This window comes from Chlorocebus sabaeus, chromosome 21 (genome assembly GCF_047675955.1).
Source record: "Chlorocebus sabaeus isolate Y175 chromosome 21, mChlSab1.0.hap1, whole genome shotgun sequence".
NCBI lineage: Eukaryota > Metazoa > Chordata > Mammalia > Primates > Cercopithecidae > Chlorocebus > Chlorocebus sabaeus.
The window spans coordinates 65,301,482-65,327,270 of record NC_132924.1 but is presented as its reverse complement, the minus strand read 5'-3'; the positions used below and the strand labels follow the sequence as shown (position 1 = coordinate 65,327,270).

At 37.3% G+C, this 25,789-nt stretch overlaps 1 protein-coding gene across 3 annotated transcripts in view; it reads right to left on the bottom strand.

Annotated features, from left to right (window-relative positions):
* The window catches only part of ABCB1 (ATP binding cassette subfamily B member 1), a 125,962-nt gene that overhangs the window by 88,769 nt on the left and 11,404 nt on the right, over positions 1–25,789 (bottom strand). The window contains exons 2-6 of one of the 3 annotated variants that reach the window (XM_073009145.1): positions 19,127–19,232; positions 18,912–18,979; positions 18,272–18,345; positions 13,917–13,965; positions 3,382–3,550 (exon numbers count right to left, since the gene is read on the bottom strand). In XM_073009145.1, the coding sequence (XP_072865246.1) occupies positions 3,382–3,550; positions 13,917–13,965; positions 18,272–18,345; positions 18,912–18,979; positions 19,127–19,232 (466 nt within the window). Of the gene's footprint in view, positions 1–3,381; positions 3,551–13,916; positions 13,966–18,271; positions 18,346–18,459; positions 18,479–18,911; positions 19,041–19,126; positions 19,233–25,789 lie in introns of those variants that run through there. The other 2 variants (XM_007982290.3, XM_007982288.3) reach the window with 2 other exon arrangements.

Sequence of the window (25,789 nt, the reverse complement as noted above, 5' to 3'; positions counted from 1 at the left end):
ATACACAATGGTGGGGGGAGTGGAAATGAGGAGTGGCAGTGAGGGAGAGTATTAATCTTACTTATTTAATCTTTATTTTCAAATGGTTTCACCTGTTACCCAGAATATGTACATTTTGTGTAGGCGACAGATGCTGACCATACTTGGTTATCACCTCCTCTTGGAAGCTTCCCATGATTCCTCTATATGGAGTCAGGTGTCCTTTCTCTGTTTTTCCAATGCATTTTATTTATCTCTGTATTATATCACTAATCATATTCAACTGTATTTACTGGTTCACTTGTCCATCCCTCCCATTATACTAAGCTTCTCAAGAGTTGGGAATGATGAGGGCATATACTATGACTGGCACACAGAATGCTCTAATACAAATTAACTGATGGATTGACTGAAGACAACAACCCCTCACTTAATACCCTAACTCAGAGATTGGCAACCTTTTTCTATAAAGGACCAGATAGTAAATATCTTAGGCTCTTCAGACCATATGGTTTGTACAACTACTCTACTGTGCCATTGTGGCATAGAAGCAGTCATAGGCTGCTTACATTCATAAAATATAAATGAATAGGTGTAGCTACATTTCATTAAACTTTATTTACAGGTACTGAAATTTAAATTTCACATAATTTCCATGTGTCACAAAATATAATTTCTTCTTTTGATTTTTTTTTCCAATGATTTGAAAATGTAAGATCCATTCTTAGTTCACAGGCTGTACAAAAAGAGGCAGCAGGCCAAATTAGCCCGGGGTCATAGTTTGAAGAAACCTACCTTCCCTGAAAGGCATGGCTGGTGATTCAGTAACCAAGGAAATACTACTTAAAGGGGTGATTACTCACATCTATAATAGCTACTGAGTAACTTTGGGTATGTCTCAAACTTTCAACAACTATAAAAATTGAGGTAGTATCATAGAGTTTTGTAAAGAAAAATTATATAAGGAACCATATCATATTTGCAAGTTATGTAATTTCATTTGTGAGGAACATGAAAGCCTGTTGATAATAACAGTAACTAATATTTGTTGAGTACTTTTTATGACTAGACTTTGGCCATAAACTTTGTTCTGTGATTCTGCAATGAATGAATCCACTTAAATATCACAACCATCCTAAGAAGTAGGTTCTATTGTTATCCAACTTAATAAAGTATGAATAAATTCCCTAAACCTCAAAACTAAAAATTGGTAACGGTGTGGTTTTTGAGCCAGGTAGTTCAACTCCAGAGTCTGTTCTCTAACCACTAAATATACCCCCTCTTAAGAAGATAACAAAAGTAAACTTTCAAATATTTCTCTAAGCTTTCTCTTTCGCATTCTCAAGATTAGAAGAGTGAGCTTAATGGGAATGGCTGGCAAGGAGTGCAATGTGAACTACAATCTCAACTGGAAACTAGATATCTATGAAGATGGAAATCTAAATTACTACCTGGCAAGCTGTGGTGATGTGGCCACTGTTTAGCCTAGGAAATTTTGATAGGCATACAGACACATGGGCCTATCCAGAAAAGAGCTAGTTATCACAACTAGATCATCATCTGTCTGGGAACTCACACATGCTACTAAGTAAGTAAGTGAGTTTACTATGTGTCTTAGTCCATTTGGGATGGTATAATAAAATACATAAACTGGGAGCTTACAAACAATAGAAATTTATTTCTCACAATTCTCAAGGCCGGGAAGCCATCAAAAAGTGAGCAAGATCTGAATGGACAGAGATGTACCCATTAGGTCTGCTGAGCCACCAGAGAGTGATGAAATATTTGATTCTTCCACTATGAAGCACTAAGAGAGCTAACGCCACAGAATATTGCCCAATATAGCATGTATAGGAACCAATGAATTCAGAAAGCATTGAGGACTTCCTTTGGTGAATGGTGTAAAAGAAAGGTACCAGTTCAAAGGTGGTACAGCGTCTTTCTGCAGGTTCCTTTGAATGCCGCGAAAGAAAGTAATAAATGCATAAGAATTTTACACAGCTCAAACATACAAAAATTTTTCCAGCCCAGCCTATTACCTGCATCCACAGAATTGAAGTAATTCTACCTTAGGGTAAACAATGTACTTTCCAGGATCACAAAGTGGTTCCAAGGACCCACTGAAAAATATCAAAAGATCCATTTACACCCGAGATTGGTATGAATATTTATGTGCATGTTTCTGAGGAAGTGACTCATTGCATTCATCAGAAACTTGAAAGCTCAAAAGTTGAAAGGTCCTTGTAAGCTAAGTGGTATCACTATATTTTCAAGTACATTCTCAAACAGGCATTTTCAACATTTGACCACCTAAGTGCAAACTGGATTGTAAGTTTTTGAGTAGCTTAGTTTAAATCAATCTAGGCTTAACCAGAGGTAACCTAGGAAACTCAAGAGATATCAATCCATTCCTCCCCATCGAGAGAGAGAGAGAGAGAGAGAGAGAGACAGAAAGAGAGAATATGTATGTTACACCCAGATTATTTCTGTAGTCTATTCACTTTCCCACTTTCCTTAAGAGCTGTGTTACATCTGTTTTCTCTGTCTCTATCAGCCAATTGTCTCGCTTCCTACTTCACTGAGAAAACTAAAGTTACCAGGAGAAAACTTCCACAGATTCTCACCTCCTCATCTATCCACCACTGGGTAGTGACACTCAAATTCGCTTTTCCCACCTGTTATTGTTTCCCTCCACAGCACTGGATTCCATTCTTTCTCAAGGATATCACTCTAGCAAATCTCTTCCCTCTCTCATTCAAACATCACTTTCTCCTTTCTTTAGGATCATTTCCATTAACACACAAAACAAGCTACAAGCTATTATTTATCTTATCCTAAAATACACCCCCTCCAACACACACACAATTCAGCCCCACTTTTCCATTGCTGAATCAGCTTCCAGAGAGCCCAACATATAACAATGTCCAAAACTAAATTTCTGGCATTTATTGCTCAAATCCACTCTCCTTCTCCATTTCCCATTTCTGTTGATAGTAACTGCATCCTCCCAGTTTCTAGGGCTAAAAACTTTAGAATCATCTGGAACTTTTCCTCTTACACCCATATTCAATCTGTTAGGAAATCTCACAACTGATTTCTACTTACCATTCAAGGTTCTAATTAAGTTCCTATATTTCTTCTTGAAGCTTTCCAGAATATTTCTGACTTCACAGAGCTCTCTCTTTTTCTATATATCTCTGCTGGCACTTCAGTTGTGTGTTGTAATGCTTGTAAATATTATCTTTTCTAACTCACTACAAATATGAATTATAGCTCAGACTGTCTGCCTCCTACAGGACTAAACACACTAATGTGTATTTAGTAAAGAATCCACAAACATCACTCAAAGTGCTTGTTTTTGCTGCAAGTTTCCAATAAAACTGGTACACAAACAATACTTACTGCTATTAGTGTTGTTTGGCAACGGAGCTCCTAAATTTCTTGGATTTGCAAAGGTATCTGTCATTTCTCCAAACACCAGCATCATGAGAGGAAGTCCAGCTCCATGGATGATGGCAGCCAAAGTTCCCACCACCATATACAACTTGTCAAGCCAATTTGAATAGCGAAACTAAAAAGACAGAAAAAAGAATAGCAGAGGAACAATTAGTACAGTTTCATGGATGATTTGCTTTCCCTTCAAAATATATCCAAAATCCAAACATTTTTCAGACTACTACTGATACTACCCTAGTCCAAGATACACTCTACCTTTGCTAACTTATTGCAATAGTCTAAGTAGAAATGGACATTTGATTCTTCCATTGAGTTCTGGCCTAATTCTTCACATTGGACTTGGTCTGTCTTCTTATATGAAGTCTAATGAGAAGGATGGGACATTTTGGGAAACTGTAAAAGTATTTAATGGTACTATAATATAGTATTTGTTGCTCTAGTTTCTAAGAATAGAAGCCACTTATCATCTCATGGGCAAAAACTTGAATGCCAAAGGCCCCTCTGAGGATACCATGGAGGAAACGTTGTGTTGCTTTAAGAAAGTGGTTTGGGTTAAAGACCTGCCACACAATGGAACTGGCATAAATGTAAAGCGATTTGAAGATAATTGGGCCTCAATAATGAGCAGAAAAAATGAGTTCAATGCATGCTTTGTCAAAGAACATTTTTTCTGAGAAGACAGAATATGGCAATAATGAATGACCAGTGGAGATCTGCATAATCTCTTTAAATGTAGGCAGGTCACAGGAAGGAAAGATAAGCTTCTCTGAACCCAAAAAGTTACAGGAAGAGGACACAGTTAAGAAGAATGGGCTCAGGGACACCCTGGGAAGTGATTAATACTGCTCCCCTATAACTCAGGGAACTAGCTAAGGATTGAAAGAAAACCAAAGGAAACAAAAGAGAAACGGGATAAAGCCAGCTGTGGGTGTCTATGAATAAACCCCAGGGCAGAAGATTGTCATGTGGATGGAAGATGTAGCTGTAGGCAACAGGTTTGTAATGCAGGGAGGAAACTGGGTAAAAAAAATCATAGGCCTAGGCAGGAAATATAAACCAAAACAAAGATTAGGCAGCAAAAAAGACATAGCCACAGACAGCAAGATTTTAGAACTTACATATACTTCACAAGGGGATAGACATCAATCGTAAAGTTAGCTTACACGAATCTTACAGTAGCAACTGGGGAATTTGGTACTGGACTGCTAAGTGGAGACATAAAGAATGGTTATTACCAGAAATGATTGGCAATCCATAAAACAGGAGATAAAAAGTAAAGTCAAATTATGAAATGATTAATGAAAATTAAGATATGGTGTAAAAAGAGTATCTAATAGATACTTAGGTATTTGCATTTACCCTTTCCCTAGCTCTTAAAATTGTAATCAAATGAGCTCAAGTTTGGGTTCACAGCATAACTTTCCATGTTATGTTATGGGTTGATGACCTAATAACATCATCATATTTACAGATTAAAACATTAATGGGAGAATCATGTTTTGGCATGTTGTTTCATATTTCTTTGAAACACTGGCTAAATTTTGCACTATGTATTTTGTCTTAGATAAGAATTCATCTGCTTCCTTAAACACAAATGTAGGGGAAGAGGTCTTCTTTTAGAGATTACATTAAAGTAGACAAAATATCAAACTCCTAAGTACAGGAAGAGAAGATAGTTGATATGAAAAAATTTCTCCCATCACCACCAACACAGGACGTTTTACCTCCAGAACTATCATTGGCCATAATAAAAATAAGTGGATCATGAAAGTAACATTTACTGAATGCCTACACAATGACAGGTAAAATTTATCCAGAGATAAATGCCAAAGATATAACCCCTGCCTCCAGAGAGACTAAAGAAAAACATATATGCAATACATACTCTGCATGCTTTGATAGCACAGTGTATAGAATAGACATAAAACTGAGTCAATCATCATTCCCTCCTTTGTGAAAAGGCTTCATATTTAAAAGAGGTGATGCTTCCTTCCAGCTTTGAAAGTTGACCAAGTGTTAGAAGGAAAAAAAAAGGCATTTAAACCAAAAAGAACAGTAAACTGAGACAGAAAAGAGTACAATGTGCTTATACAAGACTGAGTCCCCTCAAGTTTGGGGTGTAAAGTGTGGAAACAGAAAGAAATAGCTGACTGATCAAAAGACACCCTTCACGGAGCTGGGAAAATTGGAATTACATCTCTTAATCTTAGACTAGAAGGAAGAAGATTAAAGTGAGTACCAATTTTCCAGGAATAAAGACAAAAAATTGAAAGAGTTCAGAACCTCGTATTTCCTTTCGTATTTTTTAAAATTATTTTTTGTTTATTTTAACTTTTAAGTTCAGGGGTACAAATGCAGGTTTGTTACATATGTAAACTTGTTTCATGGGGGGTTGTTGTACAGATTATTTCGTCACCCAGGTATTAAGCCTAGTACCCATTAGTTATTTCTCCTGATCCTCTCCCTCCTCCCACACTCCACCCTCTGAAAGGCCCCACTGTGTGTTGTTCCCCTCTATCTGTCCATGTGTTCTCATCATTTAGTTCCCACTTACAAGTGAGAACATGTGATGTTTGGTTTTCTGTTCCTGTATTAGTTCGCTAAGGATAATGGCCTCCAGCTCCAGTCATGCCCTGCAAAGGACGTGATCTCGTTCCCTTTTATGGCTGTGTGGTATTCACTGCTCTTTATGTACCACATTTTCTTTACCCAGTCTATCATTGATGGCCATTTAGGTTGATTCCATGTCTTTGTTAATGTGAATAGTGCTGCAATGAACGTACAATGCATGTGTCTTTATAATACAATGATTTATATTCCTTTGGATATATACCCAGTAATAGGTCAAATGGTATTTCTGTCTGTAGGTATTTGAGGAATCACCACACTGTCTTCCACAATGGCTGAACAGTGTATAAACGCTCCTTTTTCTCCACAACCTTGCCAGCATCTGTTATTTTTTTACTTTGTAATCACAGCCACTCTGACTGGTGTTAAATGGTTTCTCATAGTGGTTTTGATTTGCATTTCTCTAATGATCAGTGATGTTGAACTTTTTTTATATGAATGTTGACCACATGTCTTTTAAGAAGCATCTATTCATGTCTTTTGTCCACCTTTTTATTGGGTTGTTTGTTTTTTCTCGTAAATTTTTTTAAGTTTCTTATAGATGTGAGAATGCCGTATTTCTTAGTGACACGAAGCAAGATTGATTTCTAGAGAGAAGGGGGTGAGAAGGTTTGAAGAAAGTGGTAACATAATGCTAAGGAGGACAAAAGCCTCAGTCAAATGCCCTTGCTCTGTAGTTTATTAGGAAGGAGACTTTAGGGGAAACAAACCTTAACAACTTTGAGCCTCAGTTTCTGAATTTACAAAATAAGGAAAATATTCATACACACAGAAAGCCTTACATAGCTGTTTGAGGGTAAAAATGAGAATACAAGAAACTTTTGTTGGGCATACAATATACAAATATACGATATAAGCAGGTACTGTCACAGGTTTTGAAAATATAAAAGTTAACAAGACTTTTCAGTCTCATAAAGTCAAAAAGCAGGCAGACCAAAAAACATTGTAGCACAGGTGAAATGTAAGATAGAAGTATAAACTAATTGTAATTGGAGTCTTTTTTTAAAAAAAGAAATGCACCAGGCATGATGGCTCACGCCTGTAATCCCAACACTTTAGGAGGCTGAGGGCAGAAGGATCACTTGAGCCCAGGAGTTTGGTACAGCTCGGGCAACATAGGGATATCCTTTCTCTACAAAAAATTTTAAAAACTGTCTGGGTGCGATGGCATGTGCCTAGGGTCCTAGCTACTCCAGACGCTGGGGTGGGAGGATCACTTAAGCCTGGGAGGTTGAAGCTGCAGTGAGCTGTGATCATGCCACTGTACTCCATTCTGGGTGACAAAGTAAGACCTAAAAAAAGAAAGAGAGGTCGGGGGCGGTGGCTCAAGCCTGTAATCCCAGCACTTTAGGAGGCCGAGATGGGTGGATCACGAGGTCAGGAGATCAAGACCATCCTGGCTAACACGGTGAAACCCCGTCTCTACTAAAAACAAAACAAAACAAAAAATACAAGAAACTAGCCGGGCAAGGTGGCAGGTGCCTGTAGTCCCAGCTACTCGGGAGGCTGAGGCAGGAGAATGGCGTAAACCTGGGAGGCGGAGCTTGCAGTGAGCTGAGATCCTGCCACTTGCACTCCAGCCTGGGCCACAGAGCGAGACTCCGTCTCAAAAAAAAAAAAAGAGAGAGAGAGAGACGAGAGAGAGAGAGAGAGAGAGAAACAAAGAAAGAGAGAAAAAAGAAATAAAAAATGTTTGATTAGATGCTAACAGGAAAGAGAGAGAAGGTGAATCAGAACCACATAAAAGGCATGTTGATGAGTGCCCAATGCCAAAGATTGAGCTTCCCAGGGCAAAGAAGTAGGAGGTACTGACAGGAGAGAGGTTTAGGTAACATTCAGCAGGTTAGATGGCAAACATGACTTGGATTTGAGAGGGAATTCATTCGTTCATTTATTCATTTAACATTCAAGGTATATGTGAATATTTTCAAATATCTTTCAAATATTTGAAAGAACCCAATAAGGTCAGGCTTGGTTCTAGGTACTGATAACAACAGTGAGTAAGACAAGCTACCTATTCTCATAAAGCATACATTCTAGTGCATATAGTAAAAGGGGGAATAGATGTATTCAACATTCATTCAATATTTAAGTTCCTATCAAAGTTCCAGGCACTGTTCTAGGGCATTTGGGGTACAGTAGAGAAAAAATATACCAAAAAAACTCCTGCCTCCATGGAGTCTACCTTCAGAGAGAAGACCAACACATAGAAAAGAAATCAGACAGTGAAAAATATTCAGAAGAAAAGCCATACATGGTATGACACAGAGATAGGCAGGGTCACCTGGTTTAGACTGGCTGGTCAGATTCTGTCTTTCTCAGGAAGTAACATCCATGATGAGACTTCAGTGACAGGAAGGATACAGTTCATCCTGTGATGATCTGGGGACAGTGCATTTCAGGCAGGAAGAGCCAATGCAAAGATACTTGGGTAAAAACCAGCTTGCTGTGTCCCAAGGACCAAATAGAACGAACATTGTGGCACAGCAGAGTGAAGGAGAATATTTGTCTGCAGTAAAGTCAGAAATAACAGAGGTCAGATATGTAGGGCATTTTGTGATGACAGGAAGGAGTCTGGGTTTTACACTGAACTTCCTTTGTAAGCAGAAAGGAAAACATTTAATGGTTTCAAGGAAGGGACCAAAGTGGCATGATGTGGCTATTATGGGTAAATTTTTAGAAGAGCAAAAAGGAAGGAGGGATACTAGGAGACGAAAGATCAGTTGAGAGAGTAAAGTCTTGACTAGGTGTGGTAGACAGAATAATTCTCCCCCCACAGCCTGTCCAAATCCTAATCCCAGGAACCTGTGAATATATTTCCTTACATGATAAAAGGGAATTTATGGATTTAAAAGAGCTACAGATAGGGGATTACCCTGGATTATCTAGGAGGGCAAATGTAATCACAAGGCTTCTTATAAGAGGAAGGAGGGGGCCTGGAGTCAGGAGGAGATGTGATGATTGAAGTAAGAGGTTGGAGTGATGCAAGGAAGGGCCTGTGAGTCCAGAAATGCAAGTGTCCTCTAGAAGCTGAAAAGGGGAAGGAAACAGAGCCTCCAGAAGAAATGCAATCCTGCTGATACCTTGACTTTAGCCCAGCAAAACATTCGATTCCAGCATAGTAAGATAATAAACTTGTGTTGTTTTAAGCCACTAAGTGAGTGCTATTTTCCTACAGCAGCAATAGGAAATGAATGCACAATGTCAAAAGAGGGATGATAAAGAGGCAGGGCAGAGCTGGAAGAAATCACAGGTTGTGGTCAAAGACTAATACACGTGTGTGTGTGTTTATACCTTCGTAGAGGAAAGCCCACCCAAATAATAAGCCCAAGATCCTGTCCACACTTGTAATTTACTAAGGTACTAATGTAATTTATGAGGCATGGTTGTTGGAACTGAAGAAGTCAGAGAATGTTGAGCCTTATTTGTAAGGTTACCAAAATACTCAGAAGAGTAATAGGAACATAAGCTGAATGAAGTAGAAGCAATCAAATGACAAAGTCCTCAAGGAATGGGGGTGGGGGTGTAATTCGAGGATACTGCTGAAAATAGATAGAAGATAGTATAATTATTCAGAGTGAAACTCAAATAACAAAGGAGTTTGCATGAGAATAAAAAATAATTTGAAAATGGCTTTGTGGAACTATAGGAATGTCCACATCATCTCTGACTCCTGTGATAAGGAGTTGAGTAACTCTAACTTCACAGGTGAGGGTAACACAAGAAAAAGCCTGACACAAGAAAAAGAGAAAAGCCTAACACAAGAAAAAGAACTAGAGGAAAATCAGCAAACCATGACGTAACAGAAGCAAATACAAAAAATATAGGAGATAGTCTAAGTGCTGCTGAGAGATCAAGATAGAATTTTAAAATGTCCACTGAACATAGAGAGAGGCAGGAACAGGAGCCAAACTTCAATAGGTTGAGAACTAAGCGAATGGTGAAATCAAGATAGAATGTAAAGGCCACTTTTGTGTGTGAAGGGAGCTGGCAGGGGTGGCTCCATGAAGGGCATCAGTAAGATCACAGTGCCTTGATGTGTCAATGCCAATGGGACAGACCCAGTTGAGAGGGAGAGATAGAAGATACAGAAGAGAATAAGTGGTAATAATAATGTAAGGTCCCTGAGAAGGCAAAGGAGATAGGAGCCAAAGTATGAGTGATTAGTCTTAAGATTAAAACTCTGTCATAACTGGAAAGTTGGAGGAGAAAACAGATCCAGATACAGGTAGGTTTATATGATTATTGCAGCTGTGAAGATCAAGGAGTGGTTTCCATATAACCATAAAAGTTACCCAAGTTGGTTGGAGGACCAAAGTGGAAAGGGAGACACTGAGCCAGGTGGCATAGTCTTGGATGATCAAACAGTCAGAAGATCAAAAGATAGCAGCAATAAAGAACTCTTCAATTCCAGAGAGATAAGTTTAACCAATCATAAATGATTACAGTTGTTGAAAGCAACTGGGCATATCTGAGTCTACCCTGCTTACTAGCTATGCGATCCTGTGATTTTTGAATGCGTTACTTAACTTCTCTGAGTCAGTTTCTTCATCTGGAACATAAGAATATTACGAGTTCCTAAATTGCGGGACTTATGTCCCTATATGAAGATTATGTCATGCAATAAACATAGGGTCCTTAACAAATGCCTGGAACAAAGGAAACACTTAACATTGTTAGGTATTATCTATCTGGAAAAAAAATAATGTTTCCATAAGACACACATAATAGAAAGCTCAGAGTTCAATCTACAGTGCACAATTCTTGCAAGAATATATAATCTTTTTTGTTGTTGTTGTTGTTGTTGTTGAGATAGTGTCTCACTCTGTCACCCAGGCTAGAGTGCAATGGCACAATCTTGGCTCACTGCATCTCCATCTCCTGGGTTCAAGTGATCCTCCCACCTCAGCCTCACGAGTGGCTGAGACTACAGGCATGTGCCATCATGCCCAGCTAGTTTTTGTACTTTTCACATAGACAGGGTTTTGCCATGCACCCAGTCTGGTCTTGAACTTCAGGGCTCAAGTGATCCGCCAACCTTAGCCTTCCAAAGTGCTGGGATTACAGGCGTGAGCCACAGCACCTGACCAAGAGTGTATAATCTTTAAGAAGTTCATTATGTGTAGAAACTGCAGCCCAACTTTTATTTTTCTTGCTCTATGTGTCGCATTTCCTCACTTGCTTTAGATTTTATTCTATTTTTGTGTTTCTGTAAATGGTGAAACAAGGTCTGATATAAATTTAAAAGGCTAGTATAAAATTTTGAATGTATTCCTTACTTCTTTCATCACTTTTAAGATTGCTAAAAAGTCTCATAGTGGAAATAAATTAACATTGTGTGCAGACAAGAGGTGACACAGCAGCTCTGAGGCCACTATGTTTAGAAAGGCCTGTATACAAACATTGGCGCTTGGCTGGAACTTGGATTTGGGGAGGATTACCACCATTCTAACTGATAAGAAGTATGGCCAAACTATCTGTACAAACAATATGGTTCTTCCTTCTGCAGTTCTGCCTTCCTTCTATGAGTCTGAAATTTTGGTGCAAGCTGGGCGGGTGCCTACATGATCAGCTCCTAATAAAATCCTTGGGCACTGAGTCTCTAATGAGCTTCTCTGATAAATAGCATTCCACAAGTGTTGTCTCACCTCATTGCTTGGGGAAATTCAGTGTGCCCTGTGACTCTGTTAGGAGAGAACTCTAGGAGCTTGCACCTGGTTTCTTCTGGACTTCTCACCACTCACCTTTTGCCATTGCTGATTTTGCCTTGTATCCTTTTGTTGTAATAAATCTTAGCCATAAGTCCTTTGAGTCCTCCTAGTGTGAATCATTGAAGTTGAGCTTCTTGGAAACCCTGAACACACAATGTTTTTGTCTTCACTGAAAACTATTATTAATAAGCAATGCCAGTGACATCACCAATATATTGTTAAACTTTTATTATGTTCTTGTGTTTGTAAGTTTTATATTGAAGTTACATTCAATGTTTTCTATGTCGACATTTCAGGAAAAAGATGTGAGGAAAAACTACCTAAGTAGTAGAGTACTTCATCAACAGGCTTAGAATATATTCTCTCTATCCTGGCCCCATTGTGCATTCTCAGACAAGTGAACATGTCTGGCCCCAGTTTCTTCACGTGTAAAATTGGAATAATAATAGTATCTATCTCAAAAAGAGTTGTAAGGATTAAATGAGATTATATATGAAATACTTAGGACAATGCTTGGCACATAGTGCTTTATGTGTGCTAATACTACTACCTTATATTAAAGCTCCATGTTTTTATTCTTTCGTGCCTTAAAATGAATTGAGTATTGATAACATTGCCTCTATATAGTAGGTCTGTTAAATTTTCTAAAATATAAGACTACTAAGGTTTAAAAAAATTTAACTACAAATAATAAAAACTGAAAGTCTCAAAGTCACAGCACTGAAACCCTGGGGATAAATACAACTTTAACCTAAAAGCTTCTTTCCATACAAGAAAGTAACAGTGAAAACTGTCACTTGGTTACTCAAGTAGTCTGAGAATGACTCAAGTACATAGTCTTATCTCACCAAAATTCCAAAGGGCATAGAGATAGAAAAAAAGCAGGAGTCATGACAAGAGCAACAGTAGCACAGAGAGACGAAGATCACATAAGGGAACCATGAAGTCCTCAGTATAAAAGTCATATGAGTGTTTTTTCCCTACCTACAACTATTTTATAGTCAATTTATTAAAATCCATTTTACAAGACAATCTATCCATTCCCTTACCTTAAAAAAATTGCTGTTACGACTGAATTATAAAGCATGTGCTGTTAGACTTGATTGGTTTAGCAGTCTTCCAGGTTCTAATCTCTGGAATCTTTCACCTAACAGTTCACCTAAAATTGTACTCTTAGAAAAAAGGAAGAATCCAGGTAGATAAGAGGTCATTAACTAGGCAGGGCACACAGTGGCTTACACCTGTAATCCCAGCACTTTGGGAGGCCAAGGCAGGCGGATCGCTTGAGATCAGGAGTTCAAGGCCAGCCTGGGCAACATAGTGAAACCCTGTCTCTACAAGAAATACAAAAGTTAGCTGGGTATGACGGTGCACACCTATGGTCCCAGGTACTTGCAGGGCTGAGGTGAGAGGATCGGTTGAGGCTGGGAGGCGGAGGTTGCAGTGAGCCAAGATCGTGACACTGAGGTCATCAGCCAACCACACCTATATGATACCTGTCTGATTCCAAGCGTGATTAAAGAAAAGCTTCTAAAAAACAACTATGCAACCAGAAAATGAAATAAAGAGTTACGACAAGGTTTTCGAATTCTAGATTTTCATCCATTTAGCACAGGGGAACAATGGCATATGACATATTTGAAATCATAGTAATAAATAATCAATTGCTACCTTTTATTGTTAGAAATGGATTTTGAACTAAAATTTGCAATGGACTAACCTAAATGGCCTAAAGTTTGCATAGTAATAAATAATATATTGCTGCCTTTTATTGATAGCAATGGACTTTGACCTAAAAAACCTGCCAGAATTTCAGAGCCATTAAAGACAGCATTCTATGTGACTGGTTTCCTTTATCAAATGCAGATGGGAGAGGTACTTGCGTAGATAATGAATCACTGGCAACGTAATTCATTAGAAGAATTGAAATCTAAGTCAGGAATGGTGGCTGTAGATTAGTAATATACATAGCAAGTTATGATTAGCATTCTCCTGAAAATAAGCTAAATCAACCAATTTATTTTGCTTCTCCATTAACATACCCTGTAAGAAAATCTTACATCAGATGAAATATCTCTTTTCCATGTAAAGAGATTGCAAATTTCCAAAGTATTTTGAAGAGTTCATAAATTCAAAACTCACCATTGAAAATACACTGACAGTTGGTTTCTTTTCCTTCTTATCTTTTTTACTGCAAAACAGCAATGGAATTACATAAAACTTTAGAAATTACACAATTTATAAATTACCCAAATTAATATAGAATGTATATTTAATGACAAATAGGATGAAGAAATATGTCTATATCATACAGTTAAAAAACAGGATAATAATGGTATAACCCCATTTATAATGTTTAAGTATGTTTACATATATCTTAGAAATCTACATATGTGGTTATCACTGAGTGTTGGAATCTCTCTAAAAATATTTTCTTCCTTGTGCCTTTGACATTTTCTGATTTGCTATGATGAATACATATATACACCCATTGCAATTAGAAAAATATACATACTGAAAAAAGAGTTACCTGTTTTTATTCTAATTAGAAAATCATTTATCTTTCCCCTTAATTATGAATCCCTTTGTCATTTGAATAATGATGGCAGTAGATATTTTATCCATCTACTACCTAGATATTATTCTTAATCATTCCCTTTCTACTGAAGTGTGGTGGCAATTAGATGCTGGACATAACTAGCCTAAGAAGAAAATTAAATTACTCTTTATGAGCAAATCTAATTGTGAAAAAAAATGTCTGGAACCCTAAATGGACCATTATGAAATAAATGCATTCTAGAAAGTCATGGTAAAAAATGATGTTCTATAAATTGTCAAAAAGTTGTCCTCAGGCATAAGGTCAACTATTATTTTGAGCCCAGATACAAATGAATCTAACTATGTAGCCCATTTTCTACTCTGTGTAACTGCCACCTGGGATGTGAAAGCAAACCAACTGTAAGAAATCTGCCTCATCTGTATTTTTGTAGGTATAAAAGAAAAAATATTTTAGAAAAGATTTGTGTTATTTTTTACATGGTTTTTAAGTTCATAAGGTAAAGTCATCTTTGTCTTTGTTCTTTACACTAAGTGAGGTCAAAGGAGGTGAGGAGACTTCTAAAGAAAAAAATCCAGAGTTTACCCATTTGGCTTTGGAGTAATGTTAGACAGACATAAAATACACAAACATAACTCTTCAGGTTTGGTCCCACCCAATTCCCAGTAAAGGCATGGTTTCAGTATCCCTGGAACCAGGATGAAAGGAGAAAAACAGCCATAAATAGTTGAGTTTTAGCTCTAAGCTTTTTATTTATTTTTTTGTTCTCTAAAACTGCTGCTACTCTGGAGAAGTTATAATGTTCCAGGCACTGGCTAAGTAAGCACTTCCTACACACAATTCATAAACAATTCTATGAGGAAGACACATTTTTGTTCTTTTAGAGATGTAGAGGAGTGAGAAGAGTTAACTTGTCCAAGGTCCACAGCTATAACTAAGCCAATATTTAAATGACAAGTCTGTTCCCTGACCACCAAACTATAAGGTGCAACCTCAGATTTCTGAGATACTGCATCACACTAAAATGCACTTTCACACAGACTCTCACCCCTACTTGATTACGTACTTAACCTCATTAGCACAAAACACAGTGCTTAGAAAGACAAGTCATTCATCAAATACCATTTTAGGAAAGAACCTTTGCTAATAGACATATTCCAAATAGCACTATTATCCCAGCATTATCTACTACCAAAGCCACATGCTTCTTTACAATCCCATGTTAAAATAAATTTAAATCAATGACAATGAACACAATTTAATAAGAACCACTTATCTAAAATATAATCTCTAATTTGAAAAGAGAAGTCTGTAGACCATGGTAGAACCAATAATAGAAATACGTGAAAGATCAAACAATTTTCTTTACTGTTTCCCTTCATATATCCTCAATATTTCTTAGTTAAATCTACCTAAATGTTTGTATAAGTACATAATTCTTTAAGCTATCAAGTTTTCAAAAATAAAAAGTTAAAAACAAAAAGTGGAATACCTATCCTCCACTCTATGGAGCCTTTTTCATGGTTTATATGAACATTTTTGTTACAAAAATTTTCAATTTCAATCACATGTTCTCCTACCATTATCACATCTAAGAAAAGTGATTACAATTTTTATATTGGCTAATATCAAATGCACATTAAAATCTCCCAAGAATGTTTTCCATAGGATTTTTTCTTTGTTGAACATTTACGTTGTTTTTGTTTTGTTTTGTAATGTTCACACACTACATTTGGTAGTTATATCTCTTCAGTCTCTCTTAATCTAGAAGTCCTCCTTTTATTTTTTTAACATTGGCTTTTGTAAAGGAACAAGAAGAGCTGTCTTATAGAATGTCCCACATCTTGAGTATACCTGTATCAAACTGAATACAAATGGGAGGTGCAATAAATGTAAAATACACATCAAACAGGAGATTTAGCATAAAAGGGAATGTAAACTATCTTATTAATCATTTTGATTACATGTAGAAAATCCAATCTTTTGGACATATTGAGTTCTATTAAATATATTTACAAAATTAGTTTTATCTTTTTATTTTTAGTTTTTACTGTTGCTACTAGAAAATTTTAAATTACAAATGTGACTGACATGATAAATCTATTGGACAGTCCCAGTCTACGAGTTTAATTGTATTCAGACTAAATGTTTTTGCAGATATATTAGTATTTGCTAGGTGATGTTGTTTACTCAAAATCCAAGTGATGAGTCATTTACTACAGTCTATTCTACAATGAGAGATACCAGGTCTGATCACTTGGTTAAGGTGCTAACTGCAAAATCTTTAATTGGAAAAGCACATTCTCCTTCCAATTAGTAAACATTTTGAAGAAAATTCTTACAACTTTTTTCTGATGGTTTAGAGTTCACTGCCAATCCTTGCCTGAATCTATTATAACAGTGGAAGTTTCACAATAATAGCTGGAATTTTTCTGTAAAGATCATTGCTTTATTTTCTCTACCTCTCACACTTTCTTTCAGTTTCCCTCCTCTCAGAATATTAAGGATTCAACAGTAGCATTCAGTATCTCAAAATCGATTACAGTTACGCTGTTCTTTGATGCTCAAATTGTCCCAGAGTTGGCCATTGGAAGCCCCTTCCAGACAGCTTGAGTATGCTTTTGATTACTCCATTAAACTCCACTTCCTTATTTTCAGGTAACACAAGATACTCCAGGTTCTTTTTCTATTTTTCCTGTCCCAGACCTGGCTGAAATTAGCTATTGAGGTGTTCATTTCTTTTAGGGAGGAATGGTATTTAGAAACCAATATCTGGTACTAACAGTGCTGGTTGTTACTCTCCCTTTCAGTGGAGTGAAAATGAACTATTAAAAAATTATGAATTCATATTGAAATTTCCAATGCAAACTTAACATTATTTTTAAAAATATATTTAATTTCCACATTTGTATTTTTTCTCTTACACTGAAAAGCTTGGTTTCTTATAATATTAATATGTTTACTAACATAATTTACATTATAGTTTCTAATATTAATAAATTTACTAATTGATCTTACAATTTACTAACAATGAATCTATAGAGTGAAGTTTTAAATTTTCTACAACGGCAGAGCACCATGATCAAAATTTACTTTAAATAATTATTTTCCCTATGTGATTACATTACCAATATTATATACAGATATTTATTGCCAGTTAAAATAAAAACAACCTAAATGTACTTTTGACCTTCTGTTCCATCAGCCACGCCACAAACACGCGATGTTTACATAGCTATTCACCGGAAGCAAGAGCCTGGACCACAGAGCGGATCACCAGCAGCATATGGCTCACGTGTGGGCGACCAGCACCACTTGAAAAGCAGAAGTTCACAAGACAGAAACACGTATGAGCATCCGCCTGTCTGGGGCAGGAAAGCTGAGGAAGAGGCATACCAAGACTAAGGGAAAGAGGACGGGAAGGGTAACAGGGTGGAATGAAAAGGGGTTGGTGAATGGCTAAGAACGGCTGGATAGGACAAATAAGTTCCAATGTTCGACAGCAGACGAGGGTGACTATAGTTAGGAATATATTGTATATTTCAAAGTAGCTAGAAGAGAGGACTTAAAATGTTATCAACACATAGAAATGAAATATACCCAAGGTGATGGACCCTCCAAATACCCGGACTTGATCATTACACATTCTGTGCCTGTTAAAAAACGCTTCCATGTACCCCATTTCATAAATATGTAAAATATTATGTATCATTAAAAGAAAGAACAAAAAAGACTGGGAAAATGCATATGCTGTGCTCCACGCAGCCAACAAACTTCTGCTCTAAGCAGGGAAATGATTCCAAAGGCTGGCTTGCGTTTCTTAAAATAAAAATAATTAAAAACAACAACAATATGTCGTTTAATTCAGAGCTGGAGGCTAGAAATAAATAAATTACTCAAATCTCGCAAATATGTAAACTATGAAAATGAAACTAGCTACCTTTTACTGTTCAGTTTAAAAAAGTTCTTCTTCTCTGCTCCTCCATTGCGGTCCCCTTCAAGATCCATCCCGACCTGAGAAGAAAGCGCAGCTCATTAGCCAAATGCATGACCCTCAGGCGCGCCGGAGGTGAGACTAACCTCTAGTCCCCCGCCGAACCCCAGAGAGCAGTAAGAGGGAGCGCTTGCCATGATGCTCCAGCTGCTCTGGCCGCGACGGGCACGGCAGGGGCTTTCCTGTGCGCAGGGTCTCCAGCACCTCCACGCAGGCAGAGTTGGGGTCTGGCAGCGCGTTCTGGACTGTGCCCGGCGCCAGTGCGCTTCTCCCTCCCGGTTCCGGTCGCCGCGGACGATGCTGCCTCCCACCAAGCGCCCGCGGGCTCAGAGACCAGGTCCCCTCACCGCGCGGGCTCTGCGCGCTCCGGGCAACATGGTCCAGTGCCACTACGCTTTGGGCGCTGCTCTAGGAGCTCCTGAGTCTAGATCTCACCCCTCTTGGTCCCCATGGACTTGCTAGCGGTCTCCACACCATCCACGCCTCAAGAAGCCCTTCTCCCGTGAAGACCAAGTTCAGGAAATCTGAGAGCCTGACACTTCTTGGGAACTGTCCCGTAGTAGCTCCCAGCTTTGCGTGCCCCTACCTCGCGCTCCTTGGAACGGCCACCAAGACGTGAAATTTTGGAAGATACTCCGACTTTAGTGGAAAGACCTAGTGGAAACGAACAGCGGCCTCTGCTTCTTTAAGCTTGGAAGAGCCGCTGGTCGAATGAGCTCAGGCTTCCTGTGGCAAAGAGAGCGAAGCGGCTGTGCTCAGCCCACGCCCCGGCGCCGTCCCTGCCCAGCCAATCAGCCTCACCACAAATGACTGCTCCGGGCCCGGATTGACTGAATGTTGATTCCTCGAGAAATTGCGAAACAGGCTGAATTTCGAGGAGGAATGTTCTCGCTTCCGTTGCACCTCTCTAGAAAGGGCAAGGTAGAGAAACGCGCATCAGCTAAATCATCGGGGACATTTGAACTTGTAGAGACATGTCTCTCGAAGTTCACGTTCGTCTTCATATCCATACAACAACAGGACGTAGTTAAGGGAAATTTTCTCGGGATTTGCGTTTAATACAGTTAATACAAAAACTACGACCTCTCCAATTCTGTATCATCTTTCTGCTTCCTAACACCTTTGAAAAGGCCAGGATAATTTTTTCTGCAGTGGTCTTTCTTCAGCATGTTTGACAGTTTCTGAGTTATATCTGTTCATCCTTTATTTGATGATAAATGGAATGAAAGAAAAAGGAAGTTTTAAAAAATATACAGAGACAGGTATTTCAAGGTAGAAATGCTGTTTCAAAGCGTGTAATATTTTAAAACTTCAGACGTCAGATCAATGCCCGTGTTTTTCCAGGGCATTTCAAATTCTTACATTTTAATTCAAATTAGTAAAATAAACATAGCATGTTTTGGCATATTACATTAGTTATAATTTCGTTCCATATTTACTGCCAACATTTAGTATTTTTTCCTGTCCACTATTTGTTTCAAACTGAGGAAAAGTACGTGCAATCTGCACAAATCAAAATTGTAAAGCAGTGCTAACTCACATCAGAGCTTTTCTTCTTATGAACATAGAGGAAATAGGTTTGTTTTATCCTCTAGTCTACATTCTATGATTTTCACATATTACCTATCAGTTTACTGCATAAGTTTAGAAGAAGAAAATCACTTTGTTTTTCACTGCATAGTCTGAGGATATTTCCTCTTTCTTTAAATAACTCATACTTCAAAGCCATAATTTTTTTCTATTCTTGACTACAAATTTTCCTTACATTGATATATTTTGTTCTTGGCCTTACAATGAAGTTTTCTTTTCTTTTCTTCTTCTTCTTCTTCTTTTTTTTTTTTTAACAAATTGTTAATTAGGCTTCTAACACTGTTCACTGTTTAAAGTCTTAACAACAACCCTGTGGTCCATCTGGGGTAAATGTATAAGCTTTCATCTTCATCACATGCATTTTTAATCTTATTTGTGCCTATGATCTCTGATTTCACTTTTGTTTTGCTTTGTTCCTTTATCTCACCTTTCATCTATGTAATCTTGTTGTATTTTATGTATCCTTTTGAATGGCCTTAAACCCTCCCTCAACAGTGCAGGATATAAATACAGTGCTATGTTGTTAGGCTGATTATACTGTTTCTGCAATCTTGAGCATCAGGTAAAGATCTCTATCAACGATATAAGTAAGTTAAAGATCAGAATAGCACAGATATTTTAAAAATAAGATTCTACCATTCTATTATATTGTATTCAATTTCTTTGCTCCACTGACATGAAAATGTGAATATAAAACATAATGGACCTAAAACAAACTAGCTCTTGCTACTTTCAACAGTCCTTGGCTTCTTGAAAGACACCAGTCTTGCATTTGTGCTACCACCACTCCTGTCAAGCTGGACTTGGCTGTTCTCCTTAAGCTTCCTTAATTTCTGGTGAAACCTACTTAGTCCCCTTGCAAGATGACACTCACATACCTTCATCAAGCAGTGATATTTCCATTTGAAGTGACTGCCACCATCTGCACCTTCTTGTCCTCCGCCCTCATGTAGCCATTTCACCAACTTGTCTACACTCTCAGAATACTAAAGATTTGCCTCTCTGTTGCAGTCTGTTCTATATGTATCTGTGGGAGTAATAACATATAATGATAATAACAACTAACATTTATTAACTACTGGTCATTTATCAGGAACTGCCAAGCATTTCAAAGAGATTGTCATTTCATCTTGACAAGAATCCTGAGAAGTAGTTACTATTGTTGTTACTCCCATTTTACAATAAAAGACACTGAGGTTTGCGTTATTTGCCCAGTCACACAGCAGGTAAGCTGCTAACCAGTAGTCCCTCTCTCATAACTGCACTCTTAACCACTACCCTACACTATAGTACATTATCATAGGACACTCCACTTCACTGCCTTTTTCAGCCCCATGAAGTGTTTTCTTCTTATGAGTTCATCTTGGAAAACCTGCAATGGCTCGTTGCCACAGACTATATCACATCTAATAGTTTCCTCTTAGCTTTTAAGAACCACAACACATCACTTCTCTCTAATCATCTTCCTCACCCTCAACATGTACATATTCACTCCATTTCAGCCAAACTCACTGGGTTTCTCAGATCATAGGCTCTTTTCACTCTGTGCCTTTCCACGTGTAAATCGTTAAATTAATTTACAAAAGTTTTCTTCTTTAGTACCTGGCTCCATTAAACTATTTGGACTTCAAAGGCAGAAAAACTTAGATAAGGACCGTCTCTGCTGATTATTATGCGTAGGTTTGAACAGGTTACTTAACTCTGCTGTCCCACAGTTATCACTTTGGTAAAGAGTAGATAGTACCTTCTAATGTTATGGCAAGATTAAGTGATTTGTATATTTGAAAGATTTGTACAGTGCCTGAAACATTCTAAACATTCAACATTGTTATATGTTAGTAGTAATGCCCTCTTCTCAATCTCTTTTTGCCCTTCCTTAGCATTCTTCAGCACTCATGTATGTAGTCACATCTATTTATCCATATATGATTGACCAATTATTCTCATATCCCAGCTCTCTGAGTCCTTTATTATGAGTATTAACAACACATTTATAGAAATGAAAAAGCTGTTCACCTATTTTTCCTTCTCCTATGGTTTTTAATTCTTCTGGATGTTCTTCTCATAACACTTTTAATGTAAATCTTATGTATCTTTCTCTGATCTCTCTAATAATTTATTTTCTCTCTTTTTCCTAGCTCTCCTATTTAGCCGATCTGAGTCCAAATTGAAGGCTCAACATGCTTAAAGAAGGAATGCAACTCACCTCAATGAACTTAATCGACCTGAGGCAGAGAAAGAATGCAAGTTTCCACCCAGTCCAAAGAGCAAGATATATGACTCAGCTGTGTTAACAATAATACAGGATCCACACACTCTCCACCCTTTCATGTGTAATGATTTTTATGTATGAAGGACATGGGACATGTGATTGACGTAATGATGGGGCATATTAAATGACTGTACTTGAACTCATGTTGGATTACATGAGATTGCTTCTATTGTCACCTGTGTTGAAAGAAAAAAATCCAGATTCGGAAGGTCAATATGATCATTTTCAGAGGTGGTTTGTCTTGCCATAATTTAGCCAATACAGCAACAGACATGACTTGTGTGAAATGGTGATCAGATGATAAATTAATTTAATTTTAGTTAAGTCACTTAGTGACTTAGCCACGTGATAAATCAATGGCAAATAGAAACCTGAATTATACTCCTCTTCGAACCCTTCCCCATCTAATCCAGCCGGGAATATTTTCTACCACTCCGCAATCCTACTTTTCAGTATCTGCACCTCTCATTTTGTATTTATTAATGTTTCATATGATGATGAATTTTTAAAAATATTCTAACTGGACAGAGACTTATACAAAATAAAGTTTCAGTAAATGTTTGTAGAAAATATTAAGTGCTGAGAGTATGACATCAGAGACAGATTTATGGAAATTACACTAGTAGGCTAAATGCCTGAGTTATCATTAGTGTGTCTTGAAAGATCCGTTGCCATGGACTATCTCCCTTACCAACTTCTTTTTATTGAGACAGAGTCTTACTCTATCGCCCAGGCTGCAGTGTAGTGGCACAATCCAGGCTCACTGCAACCTCCACCTCCTGGGTTCCAGCGATTCTCATGCCTCAGCCTCCTGAGTTGCTGGGATTACAGGACTGCACCAGCACACCAGGCTTATTTTTGTAATTTTAGTAGAAATGGGGTTTCACCACATTGGCTAGACTGATCTTGAACTTCTGGCTTTAAGTGATCCGCCCACCTCAGCCTCCCAAAATGCTGGGATTACAGGCGTGAGCCACCATGCCCTGCCTCCTCAATCAACTTCTAATATCTTTAAAACTCCATTAGAGAATCATCTCTCTGAGTAAGTCACTGCCCCCTACCATAATAGCGCAAGAAATGTTTTCAAATGAATGACAAAATTAAGAGTAGAGAAGACAACTGAGTAAGATCAAGGGAAATAAGAAAATGAAGTGGCAACTCTTAGAATTCCAACTTCATAACTTACTAGCTGTATGGCTTTGAACAAATACTCCACCTCTCAAAAAACTTGGTATCTGTGTCATTCAAATAAAGACAAAAACAGCATCTTCCTAGGGTTTTTGTAAGAAGAAAATAAGGTAAGATTTGATGTGTGTTTGGTATAGACTAAATAGTAGTATTTCCCAAATATCCTAATAAATGTGGTCAGTGGAGCCAAGATACGAATAAAAGTTAAGAACGTGAGAGTAAAAGTGATGACTGGAAAGGGCTAGTAATGGACATTGAAGGTAAATAACAATATGGAAATAATTATAAGGATTACTTTTAAAGAAATCTATAAAAATAACAAAATTATGAAGAAAATTGAATAAATTCACATTTAAAGCCAACAAAAAACCATATAGCTATTTATTGCAAATATCACAATAGGTTAATATTCTTTATAAAGAACGCATATAAATGGATAAGAAAAAATTCAAAGGTCTAAATAGAACTGAGCAAAAGATGCAAATAGGCAATGCATACAAAAAAGTATGTAGTATACGGGGACACAGAAGAAGACATACTGAAATATTCATGCTAACTACAAAGAAATGCAAATTAAAACACCATAGATATTTTGAAAAATGAGACTATCACATGCTCACAAGAGTTGAATAAAACAAGTGAGAGTTGAAAATTATTCAAATGAATAAGGAAACATATATAAGGAAAATTTCAGTCTGTTTGACTCAATTCAGTTTTTGGAAATCTATCTTAAAGAAATAATTCCAAGTACGGGAAAAAATATCAGCCAAAGGTATTCATTGCTGCTTTATTTTATAACAGTAAAAAATGAGCAGTGACCTGAATACTTAATCACATATATATGGATGAATTCATTATTACACATCCTCTTTAAAAAAGTAGTAATATAAAATGTGCTTACAGAGCTTGTGATAACCTCAGAAAACACCTATGCTAATATGCAAGGAAAAAAGGCAGGGGAAAATGATAACAGCATAATATTCACTATATGAAGCAAATTAATTGGTATAATACTAGAAATAAAGATATCAAAGTGTCAAGAGTGATTATCTTTTAGTGATGAAAGTTAGGTCTGAGTTTTTTACTTTAACTTTTTCTGTATTTGAGAAATTTCCTATACTAAAAGTGTATTATTTTATAATAAATTTTTATAAAAGTTTGGAGATGGGGATGAGAATGAATTTTCAGAATCCTGGTTATTGGTATCTGTCTCTCAGTGGAGTTTACTGCTTATTAGTCACATTGGATGAAGGTCAAAATTAACTGGTTAAAACAAGAAGCAGTGAAAATTCCCAATATTTTTCATTAATAAGTTTCTCATATTTCTGAAAATCTTATCCACGTTTCTAAGAAAAGTGAGAGAGGAAGAAGAGAGAAAGAGGTAGAGCTAGAGATTCTCCTTAAGTAATAAGAAAATACATGAGAGCCTGAAATAACTGGATTCTAGCTTTGGTCATCAACTATCTATATAAGTTGGATACATTTTTTTTTTCTAATTCCTTTTTTCATATCAGCCTCAAAGAGTTATTGAGAAGATCAAAGCCCCAGAGGTACTTGTCATAACTAAGCACCATATACCTCCACTTGAGGAAGATAATACAGAGAAGTCCAATTAAGGACTTCATTGTTATTCTCCTGAAGAATTTAAGTTCTGTGAGAGTAGAAATCTTGTCTCTATTTTTATTCTGTGTACAAAATGCAGCACATACTATGTGCTCAATTTTTCTTTTGGGATATTTAGAGCAATGTCCATTAATAGCATTATTTGACATTTTATAGCTTATCCGAACAAATAAAGATGGACTTATGCTGGGGGAATTATTTTTTTCTTTGATTTTTTTTTCTTTACTTAATTTGTGTGCGTGTGTGAGACAGGGTCTTGCTCTGTCACCAAGGTTGGAGCTCAGTGGGGCAATCACAGTTCACTGCAGCCTCAACCTCCTGTGTTCAAAGGATCTCGCCACATCAACCTCTCAAGTAGCTGGGACCAGAGGTGTGCAGCACCTTGCCTGGTTAATTTTTTTTGTTGTTGAGATAGGATCTCACTATGTTGCCCAGGCTGGCTAGAACTTTTATTCATCACTATGTGGCAAGTACTTTGCTAGATGCTGACAATATGAAGATGAGCCATGTGAAGTCCCTCAAGTTCTGTGTGTGTATGTTTTTAGAAGTGAAAACTATTAGAATAATGTTAGCATATAAGACAACTGTTTTGTTTTCATTTTGTTTTTACAAACAAACTGAACTTATATATCTAAAGTGACCAACTTCCTTTCCAAAGTCAATACCCAAGGAAGCTATGTACCAATTTTGATGATGCCTGCCAAGAAATAGTTTGAACTATTTTGTTGGATTTGTCCCCAGAGTCTACAGAAATATGATTTTAATGTCCTCAGTAATAGCAAATTTTGCCT